At 40.9% G+C, this 16,159-nt stretch overlaps 2 protein-coding genes across 21 annotated transcripts in view; one reads left to right on the forward strand and one right to left on the reverse strand.

The window, feature by feature from the left end:
* Nucleotides 1-16,159, reverse strand: part of dock7 (dedicator of cytokinesis 7) — a 47,072-nt gene that overhangs the window by 27,345 nt on the left and 3,568 nt on the right. For all 20 annotated transcript variants that reach the window (XM_069153147.1, XM_069153145.1, XM_069153143.1 and 17 more), the window contains exons 2-14: nucleotides 15,868-15,967; nucleotides 14,370-14,545; nucleotides 13,506-13,574; nucleotides 13,285-13,414; nucleotides 12,857-13,069; nucleotides 12,614-12,699; nucleotides 12,428-12,494; nucleotides 11,799-11,948; nucleotides 11,105-11,185; nucleotides 10,667-10,829; nucleotides 9,344-9,486; nucleotides 9,101-9,194; nucleotides 8,826-8,988 (exon numbers count right to left, since the gene is read on the reverse strand). In XM_069153147.1, coding sequence (XP_069009248.1) covers nucleotides 8,826-8,988; nucleotides 9,101-9,194; nucleotides 9,344-9,486; nucleotides 10,667-10,829; nucleotides 11,105-11,185; nucleotides 11,799-11,948; nucleotides 12,428-12,494; nucleotides 12,614-12,699; nucleotides 12,857-13,069; nucleotides 13,285-13,414; nucleotides 13,506-13,574; nucleotides 14,370-14,545; nucleotides 15,868-15,967 — 1,635 coding nt within the window. The remainder of the gene's footprint in view (nucleotides 1-8,825; nucleotides 8,989-9,100; nucleotides 9,195-9,343; nucleotides 9,487-10,666; nucleotides 10,830-11,104; nucleotides 11,186-11,798; nucleotides 11,949-12,427; nucleotides 12,495-12,613; nucleotides 12,700-12,856; nucleotides 13,070-13,284; nucleotides 13,415-13,505; nucleotides 13,575-14,369; nucleotides 14,546-15,867; nucleotides 15,968-16,159) is intronic.
* Nucleotides 3,296-7,908, forward strand: angptl3 (angiopoietin-like 3). Its single transcript, XM_069153130.1, has 7 exons — nucleotides 3,296-3,931; nucleotides 4,549-4,659; nucleotides 4,831-4,942; nucleotides 5,060-5,173; nucleotides 5,461-5,556; nucleotides 6,480-6,752; nucleotides 6,956-7,908. Exons 1-7 carry the CDS (start codon nucleotides 3,404-3,406, stop codon nucleotides 7,138-7,140), a joined length of 1,419 nt encoding a protein of 472 aa, XP_069009231.1. The 5' UTR covers nucleotides 3,296-3,403; the 3' UTR covers nucleotides 7,141-7,908.

The raw sequence follows: 16,159 nt of genomic DNA on the forward strand, positions 1-16,159 counted from the left end.
CAGGTTCCACAGGGCCCCTTGAAAAGACTGCTTAATTCAACATAAGTTATTGTGCAATTAATAGACCCAAAACTTATAGCCACCAAGAGAATCTGGAGCTTTTGGATCCGTTGATGGGGAAGCGAAGGAGCACGGGGAGCTCCCGTGTCGCAAGTTACGTGCTTTGCCAGGTTGGTGATGCAGACTTGCACTAAAAATTTTTTTGACGGGATCAAACCTCTCTACCAGGTATAGCGCAAACTTAACAGAACTATCAGAAATAAGTTTATCATTTGACTAACAATCACATAAATCTGGCATATTAGCAAACTTTCTCCCGGCATAAACAGTACGGTGGCTCTGATTCTGCTTGAGTTCTGAAGCCGGGAGTATCTAATTGTTGACAGCAGAAATAACAGTATTTCACTGTGAAAAACACGGGTTACTACACCGTTGGGAAAAGGTGGGAAGCCCAAGAATAGTAAGTGTAAAGTAACCAGGGATCAGCTGACAAACCGCAATGACGTAGTCGATCCTGTGGGGGACGGCCCCACAGAGACCACAGCTGGAACCACAACTGACAAGGAGGCGTGGGAATCTTTGTCTGAGGATTACAACTGTACTTATTTCCCTCTTCTGTTAAGCACCATGTAGCGTGTCCTAACAGTTTGTAATGGCTGCTTTGAAGTGGGCTGTTGAACTGAAATAGACCTCAGAGTGACTTTACTGTCGCAAAGATGAAACACCCATACAAGCACAAATGGAAGCGTCGCTGATTGGTCAGTTCATCTCATCAGATTCAACTTAGGTTAATCAGTACACATGTGAAAGCAAACTTTACACTGCAAACTCTGCAGCTCTCCATTACATTTGCAGGAAGCAGTTATGCGCGGTCGCTATTTCGGGCCGAGAGGCTGTGTTGGGGGAAAGCGTCATTGTTTATCAACTCTGAATGAGGAGGTTCATTTTTTTTCAACAACAGGCCAGGTCACAAAGTAATTCACTGATGTCAACCTTTTTTGGGGAAAATTTCACAGGTTGAAATAGTCCTGAAGGACTGTGTGAGTTTTAATGATATCTGTTCTCAGATATCATTAATTGTGAAGACAAAAATAAAAAAAAACAAACAGGAAATATGCTTAAATTTCGTCATGGTTTTCAAAAGTTCTATGAAAGCGTTACTTATGGTCAAACTTGTTTATTATATGATTTATTCTTCACAAGTATTGCCAACAGCCTAACTTTCACGGACAGTAAATTGTAAATTTTGTATCCTAAACAAACAAAAAAACCTCTTCACATAAAATCTATTGCTGCAGAACTGCATGTTTAGTTTAGTAGTCTTAAATGCTACTTGACAATAATCTGGCAGCGCTGGATTACTGTACATTCACCCAGACTCTGACGTTCATTTTATGATTGAAGAACAAGAACATCTCCGCAATTGATAATCGCAATCGTAGGAATCAGTAAAGCTACAGATTTGAAAACTTTAAATTAAGTTAGAATTCATTAGCCTGCTTCCTTACAACAAACATAGCAGTTGGCATTATTTAAACTGTTAAGTGAACTCAGTGGCATGTTTTATGTTTTGTATTTTGTCAAGTATAAAAAAAAAAAATTAAAAAAAATCACCAGCAAAATTGAACTTTGGTACGAACCACACCATTTCAGCACCAAAGAAAAAAGCTCCAGCAGGCCAATTTTGGCTCAAACATCAAATTCAACCTCTTGCTGTGAAGCCACAGCCTTAACCACTGAGCTGGAATGAAGGGTAGTGAATATAGTTGGCAGCTTTATGGTGATAAAGCAAATTCCTGCTACATTTACTTGGTTCATGGGCAATTCTTCCTTTCCATAACAGCCTCTCTTTCTGCTCTGTTCCTATGGAAAAAGTAGCATTCCTTCATTACTGAGAGCTGAGGTAATCCAGCCTTAAAACCGCTAATTACTGGAGAGCTCATTAAGATGCCAATGTGGTATTTTAAGGTGCACTGTTAAAGCCAAGGTGCTAAAATTTAAAGGCAAAGCTAGCTAGAGGCGATGGGCCAAATATTCTAGTATTTTCTGCAATGTGTAACAGCATGACGTTTTTTTATTCTGATGTCAGAACCTTGTCTTCAAGCATACAAACTGAATAAACAGCTGATCTGTAAACATGCATTCCTTTTGACAACTGAAAGAGCAAACTTAATCATTTGATTAGCCAAACCAGCAAATATACCAAAAACCAAAATTGCCAGAAATGATCAAATAAAACAGGTGGAAACCCCTAAAATATATATTGTTATGGACAAGAACCAATTTCAATTCACTGAACTGTGTGTCTTATTTTGGAAATGCAGACCCACATTGCGTAAAAAAAAAATAAGAATAATATTTATATTCCAATTAAATACTACAGCAAGTCATTTCACTGATTAGTTCCTCCCCCTCTCTGGTTGAAGTTGGGCATAATTTACCAACACTGCAAGTCTGGGTGAAACAACTTACTAAGACTCTCCCATAAAGATTGTTTTTTACGACAGAGCTCGGCTTTGATGTAATGTACCACAACGACAGAAATGATCCTTTAAAAGCTGCAAGCTAATCAGTAAACTGTGTTTTCCCCATTCCAGGTCTGGTGCCATTAAAACATATCACACGAGGCATGACAAACCTGAGAAAAAGAAATGACAGGACTGAGCAATAAAACCATGATGATGAGTACACACTGTCCAAACTCTCCAGCATCATTCATGCCCAGAAGCTCAACCCTGGCACAGATGACAGACCCACTCCCCTCTCCACACAAAAGAAGAAGAAGAAGAAGAAGAAGAAGAAGAAGAAGAGGAGAGGGAGAGAGACTGGTTCTAGGCTGATTCAGCAGGATGCTAAATCAAACCCAGGAGCATTAATTACACACAGCATTATCAATCAGAGCACAGTGTGTGCAGGGTTAGGAGGTTTGAGATTGATCAGACTGACGATCCATCAAAAACAGCGATGGCCATTGTTGGCTTTCTGCTGATCAGCTAAAGTGCTGCACCACAGATGGAGAGCAGGGCAGGGTAGGGTGTGGTATGGAGAGGGGATTGGGGTTAAATGGTTTGTAGAGAAGGGCGGGGGCTGTATATGTCATTTGCTCACTGCTGTGATTTGTTTGTTTGGGAGAGGGAGGGCTGGAGGGGGATTTGGGAGGAGGTGGGGTACAAAGCTAAAAACATAGTAGGGTTTAATGATCAACTAATCCCCCCCCCCCCCCCTCCTCCTCTACGGAGAGGGCAGTATATAACACAGCGCAGCCTGCTGCTCTCACATCATTTTAACAGCAAGGAAGTCTAGCAGAGGGAGAGGGGGAGTGTTGAGTGGCGCGCAGAGACGAGGAAAGCAACAGCAGCGATAGAAAATATTCCACAATCCCGAACTGGAAAGGAAAGTCATTATGAAACCATTGTGCCTGTTGCTGGTGCTAGCCAGCTTCACAGCTGCTGTCTGTCTGGAGAGCTCAGGTAGACAACAGTACCCCACCCCGCCTTCCCAGGCCTTCACCACAGCACTGAGCCCAACTGAGGCAAAGTCTCGCTTTGCCATGCTGGACGATGTCCGCCTGCTAGCAAACGGCCTCCTCCAGCTGGGCCAGAGTTTACGGGAGTTTGTCCACAAGACCAAGGCCCAAATCAACGACATCTTCCAGAAGCTGAACATTTTCGACAACTCTTTTTACCAGCTCTCAGTGGTCACGTCTGAGATTAAGGAGGAGGAGGAGGAGCTCAAGAAGACTACCAATTTCTTGAAGACCAACAATGAGGAGATCAAGAACTTGTCACTGGAAATCAACTCTAAGATCAACGGCATCCTGCAGGAGCGCACGCAGCTGCAGAGCAAGGTGGGGAGCCTCGAGGAGAGGCTGCAGGGACTGTCGCAGAGCATGATCCCAACTGACCAGCTCAGCGAAATCACAACACTCAAGGTGAGAAGCTACTAAAGAAGCTACAACTTTCTGCTGCAATTCTTGAGATTTACTCCTCTAAGCACATCAGCTAGTGGAGATGTCTGCTCACCATTCAAGTCTATTGATGGACACAAGTTATTACTCCAATCAAGTTGACTTAACAATTGAAATGCATTTATTGAGCTCAACTACCTTGGATGACGTTAACCCACATGCCACATTAATCACCGCTGTACATTTTTCAGAAAGAGCAAAGGGTCCCAGATAAGCCTATTGATCCTCATAGGACCAATAACTATTGCAAAATACATTAATATGTCCTAAACTGCGTGTTGCATTATTGTTTCCAATCCGACTTGTCAAAATACAGTATGTAGAACACATAAGCTGTAGAAGAGATGGAAACTTAACTCACTACAAAATATTTAGTATGTTTATCGTTGGGCACGAGTAATACTCTGCTTCTATCATGTTAGTGATAAAAGTAACAATTCCATAAACTAAAGATAAACAATACCAAAGAAACAGTTAAAAATGAGTTCACTTTAACTGATTCAAAAAAGCTCTTGACAGGGCTGTAAATTATATAAAAAGGTATGATGAATAAATAATGTTTTTGTCACGGTATTTTTCAGGAAGTGATTGAAGCTCAAGATAAAACCATCACCAATCTTCTGACAGCAGTGAAGGAGCAGCATGATCAGCTCAACCACCAGAAGATGAAGATTAAAAACCTGGAGGAAAAGGTAGTCGTACAAGAATTCACTGCTTTTTTGCATTCAAAGGCCAAACATCTGACATCAGTGAGAGGATTTGGTACTTTGAATTATCTATGCAAGTTCAGCTTCGGGGATATGTTGAGGGGGGAATTGAGCTGACAACGCTATTTAACATCAAGGATTCGCGTTCTCTTGCAGCTCAGCTACGACAGTTTTCAAGATACGGTTGACAAGCCAATGGATTCAGACCAGGCAGCTCCTGATATGTTTGAATATCTGACAGGAAATTCAACTGGGCTGAACACAAATGGTAATTATTCAAAACATGTCATCAGTATTCAAAAAGCTGCAGTAAGTATTAAAATTCTTTCAACGAAAGCAGCGCAATTTGGATGCATCCCTTATGATTTTCTTTATTGTGTTTCAGACTTCGCTGTGGACTGCAGTGACTTGTTTAACAAAGGAGAGGTGAACAGTGGAATCTATGTTATCAAACCAAACGGATCTGAGCCATTCAACGTTTACTGCGAAATGAGTTCAGGTGGGTGAGACTTCAATCTGAGTTCTCAGCGAGAGCATCAAAAATACTGCATTTGTATTCAGAAGGACTGACATTTAAAAGATAAGGCACCAGCATGTCTCTAATGAAGGGGCAAAGAGCAAAAAACAAAAGGTTATCATGCTCGATGGGGACAGGTAATCCATAAAGGGAGACAGAATCCAATAGGATATCCTATTCACATTATTTTTGAGAAGGAGGCTTCTTGACTTTCCTGACCAAAACTTTTGTGTGGTTAACTTGAAATGTATTTCTAATTTCTTCAATAGATGGGGGTTCAACTGTCATCCAACGCAGGGTTGATGGTTCGGATGATTTTGACCAGACATGGGAAAAGTATGAAAAAGGATTTGGAGATATGGAAAGTGAGTACGCTTTATATTTTTAACTTTGTATTAAACAAATGCACTTTTTTGAATTCATCCAAAAAAAATACAATTTGAAGTTGACTGTACAGTAATAAGAATTGTTATTTTCTTTTTTTACTTATAATAAGTTCAAAATAAATAAGCTCTTTGTCAAAATGGCTCATTATTATTAAGAAATATTGTTGTGCAATGTTCTGAAAAAACACTAAAAGTAAGTGCAAACATTTAAATTGATTGATTAGGGCAGCGAGTTTTGTTTGCTCGAAAGGCCAAAACCCAAAGTTATTCTGTTAATTCTGACTCACAATAAAGCAAAGCTAAAAACCGTCACATCTGAGACGGGAAAATGGGGGACTGCTTGACAGTTTTACTTCAAAAATGCCTCGAACTATCATAATAGTTTTACTGTCAACTGACCAACTGGTTGTACAATAGAAACACAGTACTATTCACAGTTACTACAGCCTTAAACTGCAAATACGTTTGTAGGAAGAAGGGGAATTTCCAAGTACTTCCTACAGTCGGGGTCAAAGGAAATAGAATTTGTCACATATGAGCCCTGAACTGACAAATTGGCTTCCTGTATTGTCTGAGCACACAGCCAGTTAAAGCCGCTTTCCCTTCAGCATTTGATACACTCATGCAGGCTTTTATAGGAGCAGTCATGCTATATCTAAAAGTAATGGCTCTTGCAGCAATGAATTAAGTTGTAAAGTTCTTGTCATTTTCTGATTAAATATGAGTGACTAAAAACCTCATATTTAGAGATAAAAAAGAAATTGATAAAATAATGAATTTAAAAATGCATCAGACAAAAACCATGTTGAAATTCCCTGCTAACAGACATGCAGCGTTCAAAATAGATTCTCTTAAGGGTGAAATGTCCAAAAAAGATCAAACGTGATTGACGTCTCATGCAGAAGACTTCTGGCTGGGCCTAAAGAAGATCCACAGCCTCACACAGCAGGGAGTTCACATCCTGCGTGTTGATCTGGAGGACTGGAAGGAGGAAACGCACTGGGCTGAATACCGCTTCTCTCTGGATGGTCCCTCCAATGATTACACCCTTCACGTCAGCCACTTCTCCGGTGACCTGCCCGATGCCATGGCCAACAGCACCGGCATGAGATTCTCCACAAAAGACAGAAATAATGACAACCACCGAAACTCCAACTGCGCTCGCAATTACACAGGTAGGAGTTTTACAAGCTGACCCAGCGCCGGCGCAGCATGGTGAACTGTATCCACGGCATGGCAACAAACAAAATAATGAGCCGCATTTGCAGACGTTTTTGTTATTTTAAAACAGTTGTCGTATAAAACATTCCCAGGACAAGATGATTCCGTTAATACTACTTTGTGTCGATCTGACTTTCCTGTCCTGACTCTTTGGCAGGTGGGTGGTGGCTGAATTCCTGCGGTGAAACCAACCTCAATGGGAGATATTTGTGGTTGAGAGCAAAGGGACGCTCTGTGAGGAGGAAGGGCATTCACTGGAGGCCCGGCACAGGGTCCTCGTACTCCCTCAAGATGACTAAAATCAGCGTACAACGAGATCCAACCACTTACAGCTCCAACTGAACGCCGCAGATCACACCGCATACAATACTACTGGCATTTTTCACACGCAGTGATATCTAACGTTCAACCAAAAAGTTCAATACAAAGGGTAGAGTGAAGTAACACAGGTTTTACATATGTCTGTGACACCACATTATCTGCAATGTCGAGCGGACTGCTTCCCAACACCATTTTGTCAGAGGCTGGGAAATGCTGAACTGTCGCAATGATGCAACAATGACACAGGTTGTTAACCTATTGGGTCTGATCCAGCAAGGACAGTAGAGAACTGACATTATGCAACAGCCACAATCACTCATCAAACAGACATATTGATCCACATCAGCAACCTCATTCTGCAAAATGTCACAGTGTTACAGCGGGATAGAAAAGCATGAAGAGATAACAATCCTAAAACTGAGATTGCTTAACCGTCCTTTAGGTGAACTTAAATGCATTCGATATGTTCGTTAAACTATTTTAAAGTATACTTTATCTTTGCAAGGCAAAATATTAATGCACGTTCCCAAGCACAAACACAAACAGGTTATTACATAAAGCATGCAAATTCTATAAGTCCAAATTTTTAAGAAACACTGCATCTTCAACAGCTTAAAAAAGTGGCCGTGCTGGTAATTTTTTTTCATTGTAGGCCTTGTAATTTTTTTTTTAGGGTATTTTACACTGCTTCATCCACACATCTACAAAGTAGGTACAATGTCAGCAGTCTGATTCAGTACAAAAGATTGTACATTGTTGTATATGGAGATACAAATATTTGGCAGCGCACTGATGGGAGTTTTTATCTTTGTCTGTTCTGGTTTTTTTTTATTCTGTAAAGTATTTAACCATGTTCATGCTATTATACGATTTATGCTGGTATTGTTAGAAAAACATCATTTCTGTGTATTTCCTATGTTATTGAGTCATATTGACTTTTGTCCGTTATTACAGCATAACTAACTGTACTGTAAATGTGCCTCATACTAACACGTCACCCTGAAAAGAAGCTATGTGCAGTAACAAATCATATTTATGAAGACACAATAAATCAATCTGTCCAAAAAACTATATTTTTTTTCTACTTTGTTTTGAACCAAATGAAATCTTCAAGGTATTGCTTTTTAAAAAGGCAACACAAAAGCCAAGAAATAAACTTAAGAAAGATGGTGAAATCATTAGGTGAGAAAAAGCCAGTGATCCCAGACAACCATTCAAAACAACAAACACATTCATTAAACCCAGTTCTGCCGGCTGTCTGTCATTAGTTAATCTACAATGGGAAGGCACCTGGTTATTTGCAGACGAATAAGGCCTTTGGCACAGAGTCCTGATGGCTGCTTTGTCTGCTAACATCTATCTCGACGTGGCCTTGACAAAAATAGCCGCTGTTCAGGTGGAATAATTGTGTGGTCACAGTGGCAGAGATGAGATTAACATTAACGAGCATCGGAGTCAGTCATCACTGTACAAAGCACTGATTTTGATTAAGGTCTTCACTTGCTTGGCAAACCATCCATAAAAAAAAAACTCACTTTCAAATAAGCAGCAAAGAAAGAAAGGCAACACTGAAACATAATGTTAATATAGATGTTAATAGAAACGTAAGCCAACGAGGCAAGGACTTAATGATTGTAGCATGACTAGGCAGTAGAAAACCCTCAGGATTCCTGCAATCTGTTGAAAGCTAACTTGTTTTCCTGTACCTGTATGTGGTGTTTGGTACATAGACGTCACGGGCAGGGAACTCCAGGATTTCCCTGGTGGGGCGCACCCTGCTGTCTGGGTAGGGTTTAACCTGCAGGAGGTCGGGGGTCAAGCAATAGTGGGGGTTCTCTGGGGCTGGAGAAATGTCCAACTTCAACTGGGCTGTGGAGGGAAGAGGAGATATTAATTTGAATAAAAAAAAAAAATAAAAAAAAAATTGATTCACTTCTTCAAATTTCTAATCATGATCATCAAAGAAGAAGAGTCTTTGTACCCGTGATGGGTCTGAGTCTCCTCAGCACTGAAGAAGGCCTTCTCATATCAGCTAGGAACTTATACAAGTCCTCATCACTAAGTCTGTCTCCCTCCTAAAAAAACAAAAAAAGAAAATTACAGAGAAAGTTAAAAACACTCAAATGAAAGATGGAGGATTTATTGATATATCTCTCATTGCAGGAGGTGCTTCAACACCACATGTGTATATTTAATACTTATGTGCAGATGGAGATGCACACACCTGTTTAAAGAAGTTGGTGATGGTAAGTGTCGCAGGTCTGAAACCTGTCAGACTGCATGATTCATCTCCACTGGTGGTCCTCTCCAGGGAACGCCGTCCCATGATGCTCGAGTTCCTCCGTTCTGACCATGAGCCTTTTCTTTCTACACACAGACCATCAAAACAAATTCAACATTTTAAAACAAAGAAACAATCGCTGTTTTTGTCTGTTTAGGTGAAACAGATGTATTCTTCTCGGATTTAAATGTACATTTTGTTTCTACTTTGCCTAGCAACAACGGGAAGCCACCGCAGGCAGCATCGAAGATAACTTGTGAGGTCAAAGGCTAGACAAACACTGAGGGTTAAAACTCAACGTAACACACCAAGGATCGATATGGCTGGATACTTTGTTGGATGTTGTGCGCTCTGTTTGAATTTGCCTTTCTTAATATTTGTCGTTGGAAAGTTCTTTTCAGATAAACACTCTAAAGTGTGCTAACGTGTCAACATGTCCATGACTTGCGTCACGTGCGTGACTGTCAGGTCTTTTCCGGTCTCTGTCCCCAGATAACTATGTGTGACATTGAGACTGTAAGTGGGTGTATAAAAGAATAAAAAATACTGGTTTTAATACAATGTACAAGAAAATGGATAATAGGTTTCTTAAATGAAAATATGACATAGACGGCGTTGGACAAATCAACTCTCTAGATGGAATTTAATACCAGTAGATTCTTGACTGAGATGCAAAAGGAAACGGTGCCTCCGTTCTGCAGAGATTGCCCCTGTCCAGCAGTTCGAAAAAATCTCTGTAAATCTGCCTATTTTGGGGTCAACCACTAAACTCCACAGCTCTGATTTATCCTCCTTTGAAAAGAGATGGATTATTATGGCTTTTAATACAGCTAAATGGAGGACGGGACGCCCACTGTCTAATGAAGAATGGACATCGACTATGACACAGTTGGCTGCGTATGAGTGACATACTCTACTAAATAAGCTTGATCAATGCATGTTTACATGGGACCCTTTTACCAGCTTACTATCTGTAACTTAAAGGTCAATTTAGTAATCCAGTCCTATTAATAGACAGCTTGCTAAATTTTATTTTACTTCCTTAGTTTTTTTTTTTTTAGTTACAATAGGTCCCTGTTTAAGTGAATTGATTTAAGCCTGTCTTATTTCTGTGTTTAAGCTCTCAATTAAGTGTTCATTACAAAAAAAGTATACATTTTAAGGTTTTTTTTATTTCCCAAGTTGAGTGGTGATGACGACATTGAGATAAATAGTCCACGTAGACATTTACAGTCCAAAAGCATGTGTTAAAAGAGAAGGTCAGACCTGAGAGGCTCATCTCCAGCTCTGTATCTCTTTCAAGACTGCCAGCACTGTTAACGATGTTCATTAGATGGATGGCGGTCCACGCGAAGGGCATTCGGTAGCGGCCCAGCCGCTGGCAGAACTGCTCTGACTGACCGCGAAGCTTCTCCAGCTTCTCCTTGTTCTATAAAGAAAATACATATGTTAAGTTAGTCGTATCCGCAAGTTATTAAACACAGCTTATATCCTATATTATTTCAAATTTGATTCATTCACCAAAAAAGAAGTTTATATACTGTGCACCATATAGGTGATAAAGTGAGGTATAACGCAGGGAAACGGATGCAGTTTTACAACTGAATATGCAGCTAAAGAGCCAACGCATGTCAACTTAAAACATCATGTTTCAGTGTTATTATAATCCATCTGAGACGAACATTTAATTCACACTGATCATACCTTGGCGGCATCTGACTCTTTGAAGACCATGTAGGGCTCAGCACACTCTCCGATGTCACCCTGCTGCAGTACCTTTTCCAGCTGTTGACAAAGCACACAGTTTTCAGTAAATACGCTCACATGCAGCCACCAGGTGACCACACGGGACAAAGGCTGACTGTCAAATAGTGTTTTTTTTAATAGTATTCTAAGTGCTGTTCTGTTTGACAAATGGAGGTTGTATTCTATTCAAGGCCTGTCACAACGTGAAACGTTCTTTTTGATCTGACAGTGTAACAATTTCTCCTCCACAGAGTATCACATTATGAACCGCTTCAAGCCTTAATGTTGCCCGGCTGGCGGGTTTCTTCCGAGTCCATTTATAGTCTTTCTTTTCACAGTAAGTCAGCACTACAAATCCAAATCTACAGGAGCTTCTGATGGCTTGTATAATGTGTTTTGCTGCCAACAAAAAAAACAGAAATGACAAGCGAAAACGAGTTGAAAGCAGTTCCTGATGTCTTTACTGCAGAAACAGTCCGGAGACTGAATCATCTGTTAAGCTACAGTACATTAAGCTGTGGTTTATTGGATGCATTTTGTTTGCACCACCACTTAAACAATCATTTTATAATCACCGTCCTATAACTTCAAAGGCAATAAAGTATTATTACTTTATTATGTATTTGCAGAATTGAGAAGACAACTGTTTCACCTTGATGACTAGGAAGACGTCCTGGGAGGGGTAGGTGATGGAGAACACGGCGGAGCGTGCCAGCGTGGAGATGGCTGCGGTCTGAATGTGCGGACGCAGCATCCCTTTCGTCTGCTCCGAGTTTAGGTCAAAGAAGAAGTTCTCCGATATCTGAGAGACGCATACAAACGGGTCATTAATATTATTTGATCCAAATAAATAACAAATGAAATCATGACTACACACACAACTATTATCATTCAGTCATTATTTCTGGGTGATTGGCTGTGTTACCGCAACTGGATTTCTTGCTTACAAACATGGTAACATTTCAGTGAGAAATGAGCCACCTGTGGAGGAGCAATATATATATATACAAGAGATCTACTCATCCAGGCAACTGCTACCCTCTAGTGTTTGTTAGCTAAAGGGGAGCCGGAAGAAGCAGCACTAGATGGGTTTCTTCAGATAGATACATAGTTCTAGCGTATGATTTAACTGCATTCCCAAAACGCACAACAGGCCCACAACATAAAATGTTATAGTCCACTTATCAAATTCGTTTTGGCCTCCCAACAACTTTAATGGCTTGCAGAAGTGACCCAACAACTCAGGGCTGAGGAGGTACTGAGGAAAGCATAACAGCTTACCTTTTTCTTTTCCTTGACATCGTATAAGGCCAAACTAGCAAATATGGGTTCAATTTCGATCTCGAACCTTCAAGGGGGAGAGAAAAAGGAGCGGGTCAGCAGAAAGCTGCAGTTAAATAAAAGACCTACATGGATTTTCTTTCTTTTTCTTCTTCTTTTTTTTTTTTTTGACTGTCCACCACTTACTTCAAGGACAAGCACTTGACGAGTAGCCTCTGGCCAAAGTGTTCTTTAGGTACTTCAGGCACACAGTGGCGCTCAATGGGCTCCTCCTACACATCCACACGGAAGATCACATAGAAAAATGTGAAAGTTGCTGACAACCTGAGGCCAGTTTTAAACACAAAGATTGAATGGTCCACAAAAATGCTAAAAGTCACACTGACTAGCAGAACAAGGTTTCAGGATAGGTAACGGGGTGTACTGTACCTCATCAAGGGCAGGGTGCAGAGCAAAGAGCTCGCGGTGGCGGTTATTTTTGCGCTGCTCTTCGTTGTGCCGGTCAATCTCCTCATTGGGGGCACGGTCGAGGAGGTGGGGGAGGAGGGCATCAGGGAGGGAGTTCTTCAAGTCAAAGATGCTGCAGGCCCAGCTGCCCCGTGGGGTGTCATCTATAGACATCGACCGCCGCTTTAGGTCATCCTAAAAAAGAAAAGGAAAAAAAGAAAAAACAGACAACATGAAGACAAATCAGAGAGCGAAATCACTCCGACAGGGACGACAGTTACATTTCAGACAAAATAGGAGAAAGAGTCAGGGCTGCTCGGGGTCCTCATGACACCCGGTAGCTAAAGAGTAACTACACACATATTCGAGCAGTTGGGTCATTTTTTTTTTACAACTGAAAAATTTGTTACCTGGTCGTCCTGGTAGCTGCTGCTGTCGGGCATCTCATCAGCCTCAAACACTTGTTTGGGCAGACCTTTCTGCCGCTCCTTCTGTTTGTCCAGAGTGTTGGGGTTGAAGCCCGTCCCAAGCTTGTGATATCTGAGGGAGAAACGTCATTTAGGTCATTAACTTAACAATATCAGTGCTCATCCACAAAAAATGGAAATATTTCCACAGAGTGAAGTCTTACTTTCTGTTGACGACGGCCCAGTCTTCTGTGTAGGATCTGACGCAGTCTCTGACATGAGCGTCGGTGTCCCTGCAGCCAGACAGGCTCGGTCAATCAAACCAGCTTTACTTTAACAGCGGTGCATTAGTAGAAGTGAATACAGATAGGAGGCTACTAGACTAAGACTACAGCTGCAGTGTTTATGCCACCTCTTCTGAAATACCAAGAGCCAGAGCTACAGTAAGTAATAACATTAAGTCCACACACCTCTGAATTATTTTTTTTTTTATTAACTTTTAGTGTCCAGACAGTTTAACCATTCACCTTTGACGTAGGGGTTGATTGTCTTTCTTTTAAACGATCGGTAAACACAGCTTCTGCTAAATAGCTTGGAGTTGGGATGGTGGTTAGGCCACCAGAGTGCTTCGCCTCCGTGTCAGTGATTACAATCGTGGAACGTAGGTTGTATTATCCTTTCCATATGAAACTTCCTTTGTGCAGTATCCAATACACGGCAGCCAGGAAAGACGAAAAGATAAACAATTCCAAGATGCTAACTTGGGCACATGATAACGTCTTGCTGTCAAGTAAATCATAGTTGGAAAGTTAGAAAATGAACATTGAATGTGGAATCAATCAATCAATAAGCAAATAGAGAAAAGTGCTGTCAGCTTTATTTATAAATTTCACTATGTATTTAAGCTTTACTTTTTATTCATTACTTTATTATATACTTATTTACTTTATCTATTTATTTACTAAAATATATTTAAATCTAAATGTACTAATGTCATTAGTAGATTTGATAAAAAAAAAAAAAAAAAAAAAGATAGATTTGAACTGTTTTATAGAAATAATTTGCATCCCATACAACATCACCCTCACCCTTCCTCGGGGACCGCTTGTACTACTGTGCGACACTCCCTCGGTGTGTAAATGACCTCGATATCATCTGGGGGAAACTCAATCAGATCTCTCAGGGGACCGGACTCAACGATGGGAGGGTGAGTGATGAGGTACTCCTCAAAATCCACCGGCTCCACCGCCTCCGTGAGGGGAACCTGGTGAGCGACGAGACGGAGTGACAGGGAGAGATCAGAGGGATGGCGGATAGATAATTAGCTGTGAAGAAAGCTGTGCACTTCTCCTGTCGGCACAACTTCTTCGTTTTACTGTCCATGAATGTGTTGGTGAAGTCTGAAAGTCTCTGCTTATTAGTAAACGCTTTTAGGGGGACTGATTCCCCCAGCAGCCTCTGAGGAAAGTACCAGAGTTATGGGTTATTAGTCATTTTATTACTCTGCACCGTGCACATACACAACAGGTTTAAAGTATGAGGTCGTTTCTGTGATTTCTGTGAAGGGAGCAGTTCTAGCTTATGGATCATCTTTAATTTTAAATATGAAAATCGATTCTGAGAAAGATGCATCTGCGATTTGGACTAATGCTTCGAAATGTCCTCAAGCTGATAGAAGTAACCAGCTTATCAAGTGTGCTCCTTCAAGCGTGAGCTAATGGGTTCATGGGTCTTAGTCGGCTTCTAAAATGAGGAACCCGGCGGGGAATCTGTTTCAGCAGGTTCATCCTAAGTGTGAATGAGTGCCTGTGTTTGTCTCTACTTCTCCCTCTTGAGGAATTTGAACACAAATACCTTTCACAGCTTAATTAAGAACCAGCTGTAGCCTAACTAAGGAGGGGAAGGGGGAGTGTCTGCTGGTGTTAGGGCTCAGGGGTGCTTAGCGTCAATTGGCACTGTCCCTTTAACAAACATTCAGTCTGAAGCTGAACACAACTAACCTTAGAAATACTGCAGCAGAGACTGGGTGTGTCCGACAGGCCCATCAATGGATATTCCTTGTGGTACTTAGCAAGACTTTAACAACAGATGTGAAGCCATCTATTATAGCCGCAAACTCAACAGAAAATTACAACTTGGTCTCAGGTTGTAATGTTGTCGCACACTTACACAAATCTGAAAATCGAATTCAGACCTCCAGTGTGCACTGCAACCCAAAACACCAGTGTGAGTTTACTTAATTTCAATAATAGATAGATGACACCAGAATCTTGTTAAGGCAAATGGGGAAAAAAAAAAAAAACAGTATCTTTGCTGTTAAGAGGAGAGACACTGGCGTTCTGATTTAGGTTGGTTAAAATGTAGTCTGTTACTACGGGTAATTATCCCAACACTTTTCCTGTCTGCAGTTTTATACACATGGCCAAGAAACCGTCTTTCTCCGGGGGAAATTCTAGTTAAGGCGTCTGGTTTCTCTAAAAACCAGAGTCTAATAACAAATGACAAGATGTTTAAAGACCAGAGAAAGTCGGCTGTAAACTGAAAACCGGTTACATAAACAATCAGTGGGTCTCTCAGACTACTCACCGTGTTGCTCGTTGTCGTCCCAACGTTGAGGTTTTTGAAGAGTTGTGGAGAGCCCCCATACTGGCCAGCGATCTGCTTCCTAACCTCCGCTGCCACAGTCCTGCAAACATAAACAATGCATTATAATCAATTATTATTATTATAATAATCATTATACTGTGTTATGTTTGACACTCTGATACCCGTGTAGCCGAATAGAGGCATAACCCCCTAAAAAGGATAAATAGTCATATGAGTTTGTGTCCATTACAGCTGCAATCATTAGGCAATTAATTGATTAGTTATAAGATAA

Source organism: Embiotoca jacksoni, unplaced genomic scaffold, assembly GCF_022577435.1.
Source record: "Embiotoca jacksoni isolate LCO1_2020_lvr unplaced genomic scaffold, fEmbJac1.0.p SCAF_19, whole genome shotgun sequence".
Lineage (NCBI taxonomy): Eukaryota > Metazoa > Chordata > Actinopteri > Embiotocidae > Embiotoca > Embiotoca jacksoni.

Coding starts and splice junctions, on each gene's coding strand:
- angptl3 (XM_069153130.1), top strand. CDS start 3,404: ATGAAACCATTGTGCCTGTTGCTGGTGCTAGCCAGCTTCACAGCTGCT. Junction 4,943..5,059: donor AACTGGGCTGAACACAAATG/GTAATTATTCAA, acceptor ATTGTGTTTCAG/ACTTCGCTGTGGACTGCAGT. Junction 5,174..5,460: donor TTACTGCGAAATGAGTTCAG/GTGGGTGAGACT, acceptor TTTCTTCAATAG/ATGGGGGTTCAACTGTCATC.